We start from the raw sequence: 14,048 nt of genomic DNA on the forward strand, positions 1-14,048 counted from the left end.
ATAACAGAAGAACAATTACAACAATATGCTGTAATAAAAGTTGTGTGAATGGGGTCTCTCCTCTCTTAAAGCACCTTAATGTGCCATACTGGCCCTCCTTCTTCTTGTAGTGATATGAGATGGTATAATGCCTAAGGGATGAGATGGAATGAGGTGCATGACACGGACACTGTGACGTAGCGTTAACTACTGACCTTCTCATTGTATATCAAAAGGAGGATCATCTGCTTCCCTCCCCACCACAAGTACCTGAAACCATGGCAAGCAAAATCTCAGACACGGCAGATGATGGTACAGTTTCTGCGTGCTGAGAAGTGACATCACAGCCCTCCCTTCCCTACAACCCTAGCATGTTTCTACTGATGACTTGGTTCTGGTCTCTCAGGACAGAAATCAGTCCTGTCTGGGGCTGGCTCTGATTCTCCTCCTGTCTTGCCAACAGCCATCCTTACCCCACCTGGGATGGATGTCACCAAGGACGGCTTCCATCTGGTTATTAAGCTGGAAGACCTGGGGTCCCAGTTTGAGTTCCTTGTGGCTTACTGGAGGAGGGAGCCTGGTGCCAAGGTGAGACTTCTGGCCTTGCCTTGGAGTCAGGCCTCAGGGATGGAGTCACAGACCTCTGAGAGGTGGGCGAGGAAAGCCGGCCCCTAAAGTGCTCACTGTCTGGGGGTGGCCCGAGCATGAACAGGCCTAGGTGGAGGATGGGAAAGGAGAGATGGGAGTAGACTGACAATCCTAGAGCCTCCTCTTGAAAGAATTGCTTTGGTCCACCCCACGCTTTGGCTTGGAGCCTTCTCGGGCCAGATTTGCTGAGGTGTGAGGGTTGCCTCTTTGCTCTAAACTCTAACATAGTACGATCCATAATATCTTTCAGTGCCTTTCTCATTCCTCATCAGCCTGTCTCCTCAGCCATTCTCCCTGGTATGTTTAGGTACAGCAGACCAGAGCGTTCTAGATTATATAGATGATTTCAAAAGCATATGAGACTGGCACAATCCTCTTAAGGGTGTGTATCTGGGTAGGGTGCAGAAGTTGGGGCAGAGAGCCAGGAACTGGCTTGTGAATAAACCTGTCTAATTAGTGGCCAGTTGGCCACCCAGAATGCCTAGATGGGGCACTGCCCCATCATACTGTGGGATAATTGCTGCAGACTGGGTTGGGTGGGATGTTGGCACTCCCAGAGTGAATGGCCAAACAAACAGAAGCAGCAGAAGGGCTAGAGCTCGAGTGGGAACTAAGGGATAGCCAGACCCACCAGAGACCCCCATCCAAGATGACTTACAAAGGCTACTGTAGGCAGCATGAGGGAAACAGCCTTCATTATAAATCTGGATAGGAGGCAGTAGAGAGCTTTCACAGAGTCTATGAACAGAGCTGTCCGAGGGTGCCCCTGACCTCACAGCAGTATCTGGGGGGCCAGGCACATGCCCTACCATCTACTCAACAGGGGCTGTAATTTGGGTATTTTCTCCTGAAAAGTGACATGTGTAGGTGGGGCAGGCAATAACAATGGTTTCCAGTATTTACTTGTGCTGGGTCAGGGCTCAGTGGTAGGACATGGCATTGCCAGCCAGGCAGAGGGAGTAGTATGGGGATAGATCAGGGCCTAGGCAGGAGGGAGCATGCAGTTCCCTCAGATTCTTTGGGATGGAGCCCATTCCCCACCCTTGGAAACTGGCAGGGCCAGTGCTGAGAGAGGAGCATGTACTCTGAGTCATTGGGGCTTGGCCCAGACAAGCCTCTACAGGTACAAATGTGGAGCACAGGCCTCACCGGGTGGGTGGAGGTAGAGGGGTATACAGATGGGTGGTCAGATGGGTAAATAGATGGATGGGTGAGGAAGCATATCCTACTGGCTCCAGTGCTCTTGTGAACTGATCACTTTGGCTACACTGGCCATGCCAAGTCCCCCGGCTCAGTCAGATTTCTGAACTTGGGGTGTTTGCACAAATGTTACCCTGTCAGAAAGAACTTCCCTAACCACTCTGTTTAGTCCCTTCTCATAATTCTACCTCCTTGCCCTACTTCCTTTTTCTTCACAGCTCTATCACCACCTGCCATGTGGCCTATAATTGTCTCTGTCCCCCATGTAAGCTCCATGAGTGCAGGGACTTTATTTTGTTCAATGCTATGTCTCTGTGCCTACAATAGTACCTGGCACATAGTAGGTACTTAATAAATACATGAGAATGAATGAATGAGTAAATGAGAGGGAATTTTTTATATGCATCTCAGAAAGGAAATATCTAGAACTTTACTTCCTTGGCTCTTCTTGCCTTGTCCTGTCCTGCTTCCCTCAGGGTGTAACTGTTTTCTGGTCTCCTAAAGGAACATGTCAAAGTGGTGAGGAGCAGGGGCATTCCGGTGCACCTGGAAACCATGGAACCAGGGGCTGCATACTGTGTGAAGGTCCAGACATTCGTGAAGGCCATCGGGAGACACAGCCCTTTCAGCCAGGCAGAATGTGTCAAGGTGCAAGGTACGGATGGCTTGCCTGTTTCCTGGAGTCCTACAAAGGTGAAGAACCCTCCTGGTGGATGCTGGGTTGTCTGCTGGGTTCCTTTAGTTCTGAGTTTGCCCTAGGTTTCACTGACCTGCCCCCGAGCTGGGTGGGTTTCTGTGGTGAAAGTATACTTTCCTGTAATTCTCTTAGAAGCAAGATTTCACCTTGGGGCTTGTTGGGGTCACTTGAGCACCTGTCTAGAACACTTTCCTCTTGAAAGCTCCCTAGGCCTGAGGCCTGATGTTGCAAGCACTTGTGAATCAGGGTGGGCTGAGGGTGCCAGAGAGGTATGAGAGTCAGACCTTGCAAGGAGGCACCCCACTGTATATCACCGCTACTTTCAGCTGGAAGGGACTTGATGGAAAGTCTGCAGAATCCTCTGGTTTGACCTAACTTTTTTCCCTTGACTTTTTTATAGTCTAAAACTTACAGTGTTAAAAAAAAATCCTTTGGAAAGAAACAAAACAATACCCCATATCCCATGATTCTGCCACTCAAGCACCACAAATGACATTTTTGTGTAACATTTTCATCTTTAAATAATTATTTTAAAAATTTAGTACTTTTGGGGCACCTGGGTGGCTCGGTTGGTTGAGCGTCCGACTTCAGCTCAGGTCATGATCTCAAGGTCCGTGAGTTTGAGCCCCGCGTCGGGCTCTGTGCTGACAGCTCAGAGCCTGGAGCCTGTTTCAGATTCTCTGTCTCCCTCTCTCTCTGCCCCTCCCTTGTTCATGCTCTGTCTCTCTCTGTCTCAAAAATAAATAAACGTTAAAAAAAAAATTAAAAAAAAAATTTAGTACTTTCATATGATTCAAGTTTGGTGAAGAATCCAAACAACAAAGAAGTGTATAAAGTGAGAGGTACATGTTCTCCATTCTCCCCCACACCACTCAGGTTTCCTTTGGCAAGTTTGTGGTTGAATCTTACAGTCATTGTGTGATGCCAATACTCATAGGCAAAAATGGGACTGTACTGTGCTTACCATTCTGTACCTTACTTGTCTTCACTTAGAAGTATATTGTGAACATCTTTTCATGTCAGTACATGTGGACAGTCCTCATTTTTTTAAAGATTATTTATTTATTTTGAGAGAGAGAGAGAGAGCACAAGCAAAGGAGGGACAGAGAAAAGGCTCTGCATCAGTGCAGAGCCCGACGTGTGGCTCGAACTCATGAACTGTGAGATCATGACCTGAGCTGAGATCAAGAGTTGGACACTTAATCGACTGAGCCACTCAGGCATCTGGACCTACCTCATTTTTAAAGAAGATGTATAATAAGTGAATTAATCAGTGTGACAAAATATATATAACAATATATATAATATATATGATATTATAATGTATATTATATATTCTGTGCTTTCCAGTCTTGCCGTTAGAAATCAGGCTGTAGTGAACAAATTTGTGTATATCCCAATTCCCATTTTAATAGCTGAATTCCTAAGCTACCATGCCAATGTCACATAATATATTAACTTGTCTCCTATTTTGGGGTATTTAGATCTATTTCTGTGTTTTAGGTTATTTCCATTTGCTTTTGATGATGATGTTCATTGATTGATTGATTGATTCATTCATTCATTCATTCAGTGACTACTTACTGAGCATTGACTATGTGCCAAATACTGGCCTAGTCACTGGGATACAGTAGGGCAGCCCCTGCCCTCATGGGAGCTTATTCTCTAGTTGGGGAGACGGGCTATAAACAAGTAAACAAATGAGATAGTTTCACTTGGTGGTATGTGCTATGAACAAAACACACCAGAGCATACATGGAGGTGGTGGGAGGTGCGGAGGGAGATTGGTTATGGGGCTGTTTGCCCTAGTCCAGATGTCGCCATGAACCGCTTTCTGCATATAACTGTTTCCTTCCTTGAAATTATTCTTTGGAATCCACTCAGAGGAGTAAATGAAAGGGTATGAACATTCATTTCTTGATGTGTACTGCCGAAGTATTTTACAAAATCACTGAAACAGAGCACAGTGCCCCCAGCCATATACCTGATACCACAGCCTTCTCTGTGGCCTCGCTGGCTGTGCCACCCTTCACACCGTGGGTGAGGGGTCTGCCCTAGAGGGGCCCAGTGAGTTGCTCCACATCACGCAGAACAGAAAGGTGGGAACATAACCGATCACCCCTTCTGCATCTGCAGATGCTCACACCTGGCACTTTCTGATGCATGTACTGAGCATGCTCAGTACAATGACTCTGGGCTTCGGAGCCAGCCCTAGCTGTGTGACCGGGGGTAAGTCACTTAACGATAGCAGGGGCTCGATATATCGTAGTTATAATGTGATTGTTTTCTGAGGTCAGTATTTTCCTCCATAATGTAAGTCAATGCCAAGAGCAAATTGTGAAACACATTTTGTTTTCAGTTACCACCAGCTCCTTTCTGTGCTGTTCTCTCTCGGCACCTCCCCCTCATCCTGCCGGTGTCCTGGCACTCTGCCTTCCTCCCGGCAGCTGCGCCGAGGTACGTGTTAACACAGCTAGTGGCCTAACATATGATGTTCCTCCCTTTCCCTTCCCAAGAAAAAGATTTTAATCTTCCCTGGGGCTTTCTGAAAACAACGCCTTAATCTGGATTCTAAGAAAAATGGTTTTAATGGTGGTAATTTTAGTCACTAAGGCAGATGTCAAATCTCAGGATGTTGGCATCTGGCGTCCTGGCCGATGTGCAGAGCCAACTCCAGGAAAAAGCAAGGGAGGCCAGGGTAGGGGACTTCACCTTCTCTGTTGTCTCCTAAGCATGTTCTTATCTTCTCATTTCCAGGAGAGACCCTCCCCCTGGCGCTGGCCCTGTTTGGGTTTGTTGGCTTCATGCTGATCCTCGTGGTTGTGCCCCTTTCCATCTGGAAAATGGGCCGGCTGCTCCGGCACTCCTGTTGCCCCGTGGTGGTGCTTCCCGACACCTTGGTAATGATATTCTTTTTTCCTTTCAGCATGACGCTTACCAGATGGAGTTTGATGAGTCTGGCATGGGCACACATTCTGTGGCTTTACAAGCATTTGCACAAAGAGGAGAGAAGAGGATTTATAGGAATTCACTTCTTTTTTTTAAAATGTTTATTTATTTTCAAGAGAGAGAGCATGCAAGAGTGGGGGCAGGCAGAGAGAGAGAGGGGTACAGAGGATCTGAGCTCTGTGCTGACAGCAGAGAGCCCGACGTGGGGCTTGAACTCACAAATTGTGAGATCATGACCTGAGTGGAAGTCGGACACTTAACCAACTGAGCCACCCAGGTGAATTAGAATTCACTTCTAATTAGAGGGGCTGAGAGAGAACCTTCTTCTCTGGGGAGTGGTGGCCTTCCTCAGGCTCCCATCAGGCCACTGCTTCCTGCCCTCAGGACCTGGCACAGCCAAGAGAGCAGGTGTGTTACACCATTCAGGATGCTCGGCATTTCAAGAGTCACGCACAATCTTATACTTCTGTACTGACCTGCAAGCATTCTTGGTCCCTTGCCATAATTAAAACAGCAGCTACATCCATTCATGTTCCAACCCAACATATTCAACTCATATGCCAAGAGCCTCATTGGTTCTCAGGGCATAGTGCATGTGTGTGAAGCATGGACCATGCTTTGCCTTTGGCTGGGGGCTGGGGGACAGTCTGGACCTGGCCAGAGACTACCCATGGTTAGGGGTCCCCACCTGTTTTCTCATCTCCTTGCCAAGGCAGGTTTGAGTCTCCAATGGGGGTAGGTCCTATGCCCATGCCAGGGTGGTAGGAAAGCCAAAGCAGGCCTCCAGTATCTCCCTATGTGCCATTTTGCGAACTCCTGTGCCCCACCCCCACCATGCCACCTAGACCTCGACACTTAAAGCAGCACAAAACAAAACAAAGCAACAACAAACAAAAACAAACCCATCCCTGTCACCTCAGGGATTTCTCACAGATCTCTCCTGGCAGGAGGGAGTTAGCAGTCAGCTTCTCAGAGGCAACTAGAATCAGAAGTGCCTATGGTTCTTTATTAGCCTGGAGTCACTCTGGAAGGAGTTACTCTTATGATATCTGCATGACCCTGCGAGCACAGGCCATGCTCTCCCTGCACGTGGAAGAATCCTCCCTGTGACCCAGTCTCCACTACACCCTCCACCCTGTCATCCTAACACCAGCTCTTTCTCTTTCTAGCGCTTCTACGTAGACCTAACTTTAGCTGACACTAGTGCAGAGTTAAGTGCCAGACACTGTTCTAAGTCTTTAAATATATTGACTCATTTCGTTTTCCCTTTACCATCATTGCTTACCAATGTGCGTTTGATCAGCGCCCCACCAGCCCACTCTGAATGACTAAATGGTTCACTGCCAAACAGGAAGGCACCGTGGTATAGCAAACACAGGGGGGCAGGGCCGGCCTATTCCCCTTCAGCAGGAACCCTAGGGGCTCAAAGTTGTGGGACCATTAAATGATGTGTATTCTGGGGGTGCCTGGGTGCTGCAGTCAGGTAAGCGTCTGACTCTTCATCTCAGCTCAGGTCATGATCTCACAGTTCCTGAGCACAAGTCCCGCATCAGGTCTCTGCAGGAATGGTGTGGAGCCTGCTTGGGATTCCGTCTCTCCTTCTCTCTGACCCTCCCTCTGCTCGTGCTCTTTCATTCTCTCTCTGTCCGTCTCTCTCAAAAAAATAAAGATGTGTCTTCTGCAGTTGTTGGAGTAGTGTTTTATAAATATCAATTGTGTCAAAATATTTGATCATACTGTTCAGATATTTTGGTATAGTTCTATTAGTTATTGAGAGTGAGACAACAAAATCTCCAACTAGGAGAGTAGATGTGTCTATGTTTGTCAATTTTTCCTTCATGTATTTTGATGCTCTGTTTTGGGTGGATGCATATTTATAATTGTCATGTCTTCCTTAATAATTGAGACTTTTAGGGGCACCTGGGTGGCTCAGTCGGTTAAGTATCTGACTTAGGCTCAGGTCATGGTCTCATGGTTCGTGGGTTTGAACCCTGCGTTGGGCTCTGTGCTGACAACTCAGAGCCTGGACCCTGCTTCGGATTCTATGTCTCCCTCTCTCTCTGCCCCTTCCCTGCTCATGCTCTGTCTCTGTCTCAAAAATGAATTTAAAAAAATATATAAACAATGATTGAGACTTTTATTATCATAAAGTGTCCTGCTTTATCTCTGGCAATATTCCTTATCCTGATATCAGTATAACTCTTTGTTATTTACTGTTTGAACAGCCTATCTTCTATCCATTTTACTTTATACTTATCCATATCTTCATATTTAAAGTGTGTCTCTTGTAGCAGCATATGTTGGTCTTAAAATTTTATTTTTTTAATAAATCCATTCCAATAATCTCTGCCATTTAGCTGGAATGTTCAGTCCATTAACACTGAACTCTGGTCCTCTCACCATCTAACTTTTGTGTTTGCATCCATATCTGTCACTGTTCATGGCACCAAGAGAGACTTGCCCTCAGTCGGGGAACTGTAAAAAATGTGAAACTCACCCAGTGATGTTATCTTCTTTCAAGTGTCAACTGTTTGTTGCTCTCCAATGACCTAAGGAAGTTGATTTTATATTTTGATCAGTTTTTTTTTTTAAGTTTATGTATCTTGAGAGAGACAGAGGGAGCATGAGTGAGGGAGGGGCAGAGAAACAGGGAGAATCCCAAGTAGGCCCTGTGCTGTGAGTGCAGAGCCTGATGCAAGGCTTGAATCCATGAAGCCATGAGGTCATAACCTGAGCCGAAACCAAGAGTCAGATGCTTAACTGACTGAGCTATCGAGATGCCCCATGTTTTGACCAATTTTTAAAGTTGTTATCTGTAGGAGGATTGGTCTGATCAGTGCTCCTCCACCATAAGTGGAGTGAAAGAGAGAAGGTCCTGGACCAATCCAAAATGATAACGGTAGGATAGCCTCCCTGTCTGAGGCAGGTCATAGCTCTTCTTTTCCACATGTGGTAAAAAATTTAGCCTTCCTCGGCTGGACTCCATCAAACCATCTTTTGTGGTTTTCCTCTCAACTCTGTTACTCATGCTCACCTTCTACTCACAGGGTATTCCATTCCTAACACACTCTCTCATTTTTCTTCTTCTAGTCTACATTCAGCAGCCCAGCAGAGGTCCCTCCTTACTGCAGGATGAGGGACATAGGATCCTTCCAAGACCCAAAGTGAGTGACAGAGCAAAGGGCCAGGAAAGAACCATGTAAAGGGTCAGTTGCTTATAGAATTTCAGGTACACAGGAAGAGCCCTCAAATGGCAAGAAGTCCTAGGAATTCTAATGCATTAAGAGCCACACTCTAGGAGTGCCTGGGTGGCTCAATTGGTTAAGTGACTGACTTTGGCTCAGGTCATGATCTCACAGTCTGTGACTTTGAGCTCCACGTTGGGCTCTGTGCTGTCAGTTCAGAGCCTGGAGCCTACTTTGGATCCCGTGTCTCCCTCTCTCTCTGCCCCTCCCCTACTCACGCTCTGTCTCTAAAAAAAAAAAAAAAAAAAAAAGAATAAATGTTAAAAAAAATTTTTTTTAAATAGCGTTTGGAGAAAACCAAACAACTTTAGAGGAGACCAGAAATAAGGATATTCTATGAGAATATGACCACTTTTATCCATGGGAGATAGATACCACTATCCTTGCCTACCTTTCCCTTCTCTGTTCTTAACCATCCTCCCTACATCATTCTGGTGTCTGTTCCTGTGCACATTCCTTTCCATAAGGTTTTTAATTTTTATTCTTTTTCTCCCTAGATGTTTTCAGTGAACAATTTCTCTGAGTATATGTATATTTCCCATAGTGCTGTATGAGAACTCAATCACTAGTGTTCATTAAATCCCAAACAGATTCTGGAGCTGTTTGTCACCACCACCCTCTCTCCTACTGCAGCCTTGACTTTAGTACAGCCTAGCTGTACTTCAACATTTGCCTTAGTGATAATCTTCTAAAGTACTAAAAAGCAACTTCCAGCCATCTTTGCAAAACCCACACATCTTTCTAATCAAACTTTGGAAAATTACCAAGTGGAAATCCTTGACAATTCTTCAAAAAGCCCTATGGAGTTTGTAAGTGTTTAATTTATCTGTTTGGATTAAACACTTCATGTCTACATCTATAATTTCACGGTTGGTGATGGTTGAATTCTAAAATACACCATTAAGATTTTCTTTCCATTCAAATTTATATCAACAAGTAACAGTCTAAAACAAAAATATATATGCAAAGAGAATTATATCAAGAATGCTCAGGGGCGCCTGGGTGGCTCAATGGGTTGAACGTCTGACTTTGGTTCAAGTCATGATCTCAGAGCTCATGAGTTCAAGCCCCGTGTCTGCTTTAGATTCTATATCTCCCTTTCTCTCTGCCTCTCCCCCACTCACACTCTGTCTCTCTCAAAATAAACAAATATTAAAAAATTTTTAAAAATGGGGTGCCTGGGTGGCTTAGTCGGTTAAGCGTCCAACTTCAGCTCAGGTCATGATCTCACAGTTTGTGGGTTCAGCCCCACGTCAGGCTCTGTGCTGACAGCTCAGAGCCTGAAGTCTGTTTTGGATCCTGTGTCTCCCTCTCTCTCTGCCCCTCCCCCCTGCTCATGCTCTGTTTCTCTCTCTCTTAAAAATAAACAAACATTAAAAATTTTTTTAAAGAAATTAAAAAAAAAGAATGCTCAGTGTATAGTCCCTCTTTTAAAGTATTATTTCTTTTCCTTGCCTTTCATCCATAATTGCTTCATAGGGATGGAGACTTTGGTGCAAAAGAGTCTTCCTTTCCTTTCTATGACTGACTTTATTCTTTCTCTTCTTGCTGTCCCATTCCACAGGAATATGGGTATGCATAAAGGTGGCCCCAAGGTAGTCATTCTTCAGTGGGCCATCCCAAGTTTGGCTTAGTGTGCTTTGTAGAAAGTGGAGTTTATGTGTTCAGATGCCTCTGGGGCCCAGACAGGTAAAAAAAAAAAAAAAAAGTGCACTGCAGTGAACATAATTCGACAGAGAGAGATGGTGGGGACCATGGCAAACATGTCCCAGCTAAAGAAGGCAGCTGTTTTTCAGCTCTGGCATGTTGTTGCTGAGAGGGAATGTGAACCAGTGCTACTGGATCTCCAAGTTTTAAATGAGGAACCAGAACTCTAAATGTTTATGGGAAATCTGATTTTTAAATGTGGAAAACTAATCCAGATTAAAAACCAAATCAACTGAGCCTTGCTTGAAAGTCTATTCTAGCCTACAGGAGGAGAGTTTCATACCTTCTGAACTTCTGCGATTGTGCTGTTTTACTTTCATGTTCTAGAACTACACTTTCCAACATGGTGGCCGCAATCCATGTGTGACTATTAAGCCCTTGAAATGTGGCTAGTCCAAATTGAGATGTACTGTAAATATAAAATATGCAATAGACTTAGAAAACTCATTTCATTAATATTTTTATATAGATCATAAATTAAAATAATACTTTATTTTAAAAAGAACATACATTAACATTAATTTCACCTGTTCCTTTTTACTTTTTAAAATGTGCTACTAGAGAATTTTAAGGTGTCTATATAGCTCAAATTATGTTTCCATTGGACAGTGCTGCTCTAGAGTTAAATAATCAAATGTAATCGCTGCAGATTTAGGTAGCTAGTATCCTAAAGATCTGACTGGACCAGCAGCAGGGAATTGGTGGTGGGCTCCACACAGCACTCCCCCCTCGGTGAACCCTGTACGTTGTCCTTCCCCGTTGCATGCCTGTGAACACTAGGACTGAGCCCTGCAGCCGCCTGTTTGCAAACAAGGATCAAGGGCACCTGGCTCCCTGAAGCTGATTCTCCTGAGCACTGAGGTGGAGGAACCCCTTGCTTACTTGCTGTGCCCTTGTGCTCCTCCTTGGAGTGATGACAGGAAGGGTCGTGGGAGACAACTGTGGAAGAACCTAGTGAATTTGGTGGAGCAGTGGGGAGAGTCCCTCTGAAATGCTGACACCTGCACTTTTACAGCCAGTTAGGGTTACATATTGGAGCGCTGGGAGAAAATGGTAGCAACACGAATGAGTGGGAAGGGACTCCCATTTATGGAGCGTCCCCTCTGGACTGGGCACCCTGCCACATGCTGTATGTCGAGCATCTCACAAGGTCATTATTTTCAGAGCTCTTTGGTGGAAGGAGGTTAGACTTTTTGACCAGAACTACATTCTGGGCTTTTGTGGGGCAGTGTCCCAGAGAGATGAGCACGGACATAGCAGGGCCCCAAGAGATCTGCTGGTCTGTGAACTGGAGGATGATCTTAGCAAATATTGGAAACCCCTGATCCCAGGGTTAAAATTATCTTTGGTTTTTTTTTTTTTTCTGCTTGAAAGTTAATTAATCAAATAGCTGAGATTTCTGCAATATTCTCTGATTGTGACTACTACTTTATTGCTACTATAATGTAGCAGTAGTATAATATTCTACCATAATGAATATTATGACATGATAATGAATGAATATTAATGAAAATTATTTTTTCAGAAAATAACCAATTCACCCCAGAAGTTAATCAGCTGCAGGAGGGAAGAGGTAGAAGCCTGTGCCACTGCCATGCTGTCTTCGGAGGAACCCTTCAGGACCTGGATCTAGCAGGCTTTGGAAGGGCCCAGTTGAAACTGAGAAGCTGGTTGGCATGGCACAGAAATAAGGAAGGGAAAGGCTGTGGCTCAGTTTTCCTCCATGGACAAAGGACAAGAAAAGCAAGAAGAGCCTGCTGGGTCCATGTCTAGAAGCGACTGTCAGAAGCAGAGTGGTCTGGCAGACAGAGCACTGAGTTGGGGTGAGAAGATGTGGCCTCTTAGAACTGGATCTGTCTGCCATTCACTGATTGAATGACCTGGAGAAAGTGACTTGAAATGGGGGAATTCACTATACAACCGTTAAACCACTATATATATATATATATATATATATATATATATATATATGTATATCCAGTACTTGCAGAGCTTTGGGAAGCTGGCAACACTGTACATTGTGATTGTTTCACCTTCTCTGCAGAATATAACAAGAGTGTAACAAGAATGATAAAAACTCTTCACACCGGCTGGCTTGGAGATCCCACTTTCCTAAAGGAAACCTTGAAGAGGAAAGGAAGGATGGGCACAACAGTGTTGACTTCGCTTCCAGCCAAATGCCTGTGCGGAGGTGAATGGCTCAGCCAGCTCTACAATACATGACCTAGAGGGAGGCCCCAGGCCCATGGAAAATGGGATGCTGTGGATTCATGAGATACTATAAAGAGTAAATAATGTGTGCACACTAAAGGCAGGTAAAATGTACATGTACGAGGAGAGGAGAATGCAGGAGGATGTCAATAATGTGTGATGTTTGCTGTGTTCCCTTTACCTGTAGAGTTGTTAAAGTATAGAATTAAAAATAAAAAAGGGTCACCTTGGTAATCTTTTTGGCTTCTTCCAAAAAAGTGGTCTTTGGGGTTCTAGTTACATTATCAACCTTGTGTCCAGAGAGGCTCCTGAAGACCACTGTTGGTCAGGAGTTGTGGGGGTGACCTCAGGTAGGGGATGGGACAGGGAAGGAGAGCAGGCAGCTTCTGGCTTCATGAGAACCCTGACTGATGCAGCCGGCCACAGCTTTACCTGGTCAGGGTGATCCTGGATCTTCCTGGAGGCCTTGCTCTACAGGAAATCCCTTTGGGTACCTCTTCTGCCTAAGACAGCTTCACTCAAGGTGTCCTCAGCCCCTTCCAGCATGTTCATCCATGACTCACCTCTGGAAGCCTCTTCCTGCCCTTCTCCCTACCAGGTGAGGAAAAGAGTCAGGGTTAGAGAAGGAATAAAGAGGGAAGTTTCTTGAGAAGTAAAAGGTTTGATGGGCAAGACCTGTGCCTCCCTTCTTAGCCACCACCCCCTCCCAGCTTTGGAGCCTCAGAGCTGGTTTGTCTCCATGCCAAATTCTTGGGTGCCTTCCAGCCAGCCCAGAGGTGGGGACAATCTAACTGTTTCAACCAGATAGCTTCCCCTACAAGATAGAGGCCTACAACTCCCTCTCCACCCGGTGGGGTCTCAAGTAGCTAGAGGTGGACTCTCCAGAAAGATGACATTACAGAAGATCTTTTCCTTTGTACCATTTATATGCTTCTGTGTTGTTTGACTCTTTCATGAAGAGTATGTGTTGATTTTATATTTAGCCTAAATTGGAGACATATTTTCAGTTTGTAAAAATAAAGGCCATCTTACTCTACTGGTCATCACTCTCCCTCCTCCTGCTTCCACCCTGGGGCTGCTGTCCCTCTGTCACCTGTCCAGGACTAGAATCCAGAAATCAGTTAAGATTTCCCTCTGCTTGAGTCCCTCTCACAATTTGTCCCAGTGCGTATCCATTCCTGCTGGCACGTATATGTATAGAGAAATTTCTCCTGATTATTCTGTTTTCTTTCCAGTTCCCAAACATGCACCCCCTGAGGTTATTGCAATCATGCACTAGACATTGAGCTAGTCCCCAATAGGAGAGGTCTTGCCTCCTCTGTAGCTGGTCATTCCCTCTCCCCTGGAGTTCTTATATCCTGACTCCTGAGGCCTCCTCTCCTCCCCTCCAATCCATTTACCCCCATCACCTG

The 14,048-nt window shown here is 45.3% G+C and overlaps 1 protein-coding gene across 7 annotated transcripts in view; it reads left to right on the top strand.

Moving 5' to 3' along the window:
* IL20RB (interleukin 20 receptor subunit beta) overlaps positions 1–13,672 on the top strand; it is a 33,594-nt gene extending 19,922 nt beyond the window's left edge. The window contains exons 4-8 of one of the 7 annotated variants that reach the window (XR_009261798.1): positions 443–567; positions 2,332–2,482; positions 5,282–5,424; positions 9,309–9,527; positions 11,951–12,087. Coding sequence is in view for 6 of the 7 variants with exons in the window: in XM_058729977.1 (XP_058585960.1) it covers positions 2,332–2,482; positions 5,282–5,424; positions 11,951–12,198 (542 nt within the window). In the remaining variant the exon portion in view is untranslated. The other 6 variants (XM_058729978.1, XM_058729979.1, XM_058729982.1 and 3 more) reach the window with 6 other exon arrangements.
* The last annotated feature ends 376 nt before the right edge of the window (positions 13,673–14,048 follow it).

This window comes from Neofelis nebulosa, chromosome 5, assembly GCF_028018385.1.
Source record: "Neofelis nebulosa isolate mNeoNeb1 chromosome 5, mNeoNeb1.pri, whole genome shotgun sequence".
Lineage (NCBI taxonomy): Eukaryota > Metazoa > Chordata > Mammalia > Carnivora > Felidae > Neofelis > Neofelis nebulosa.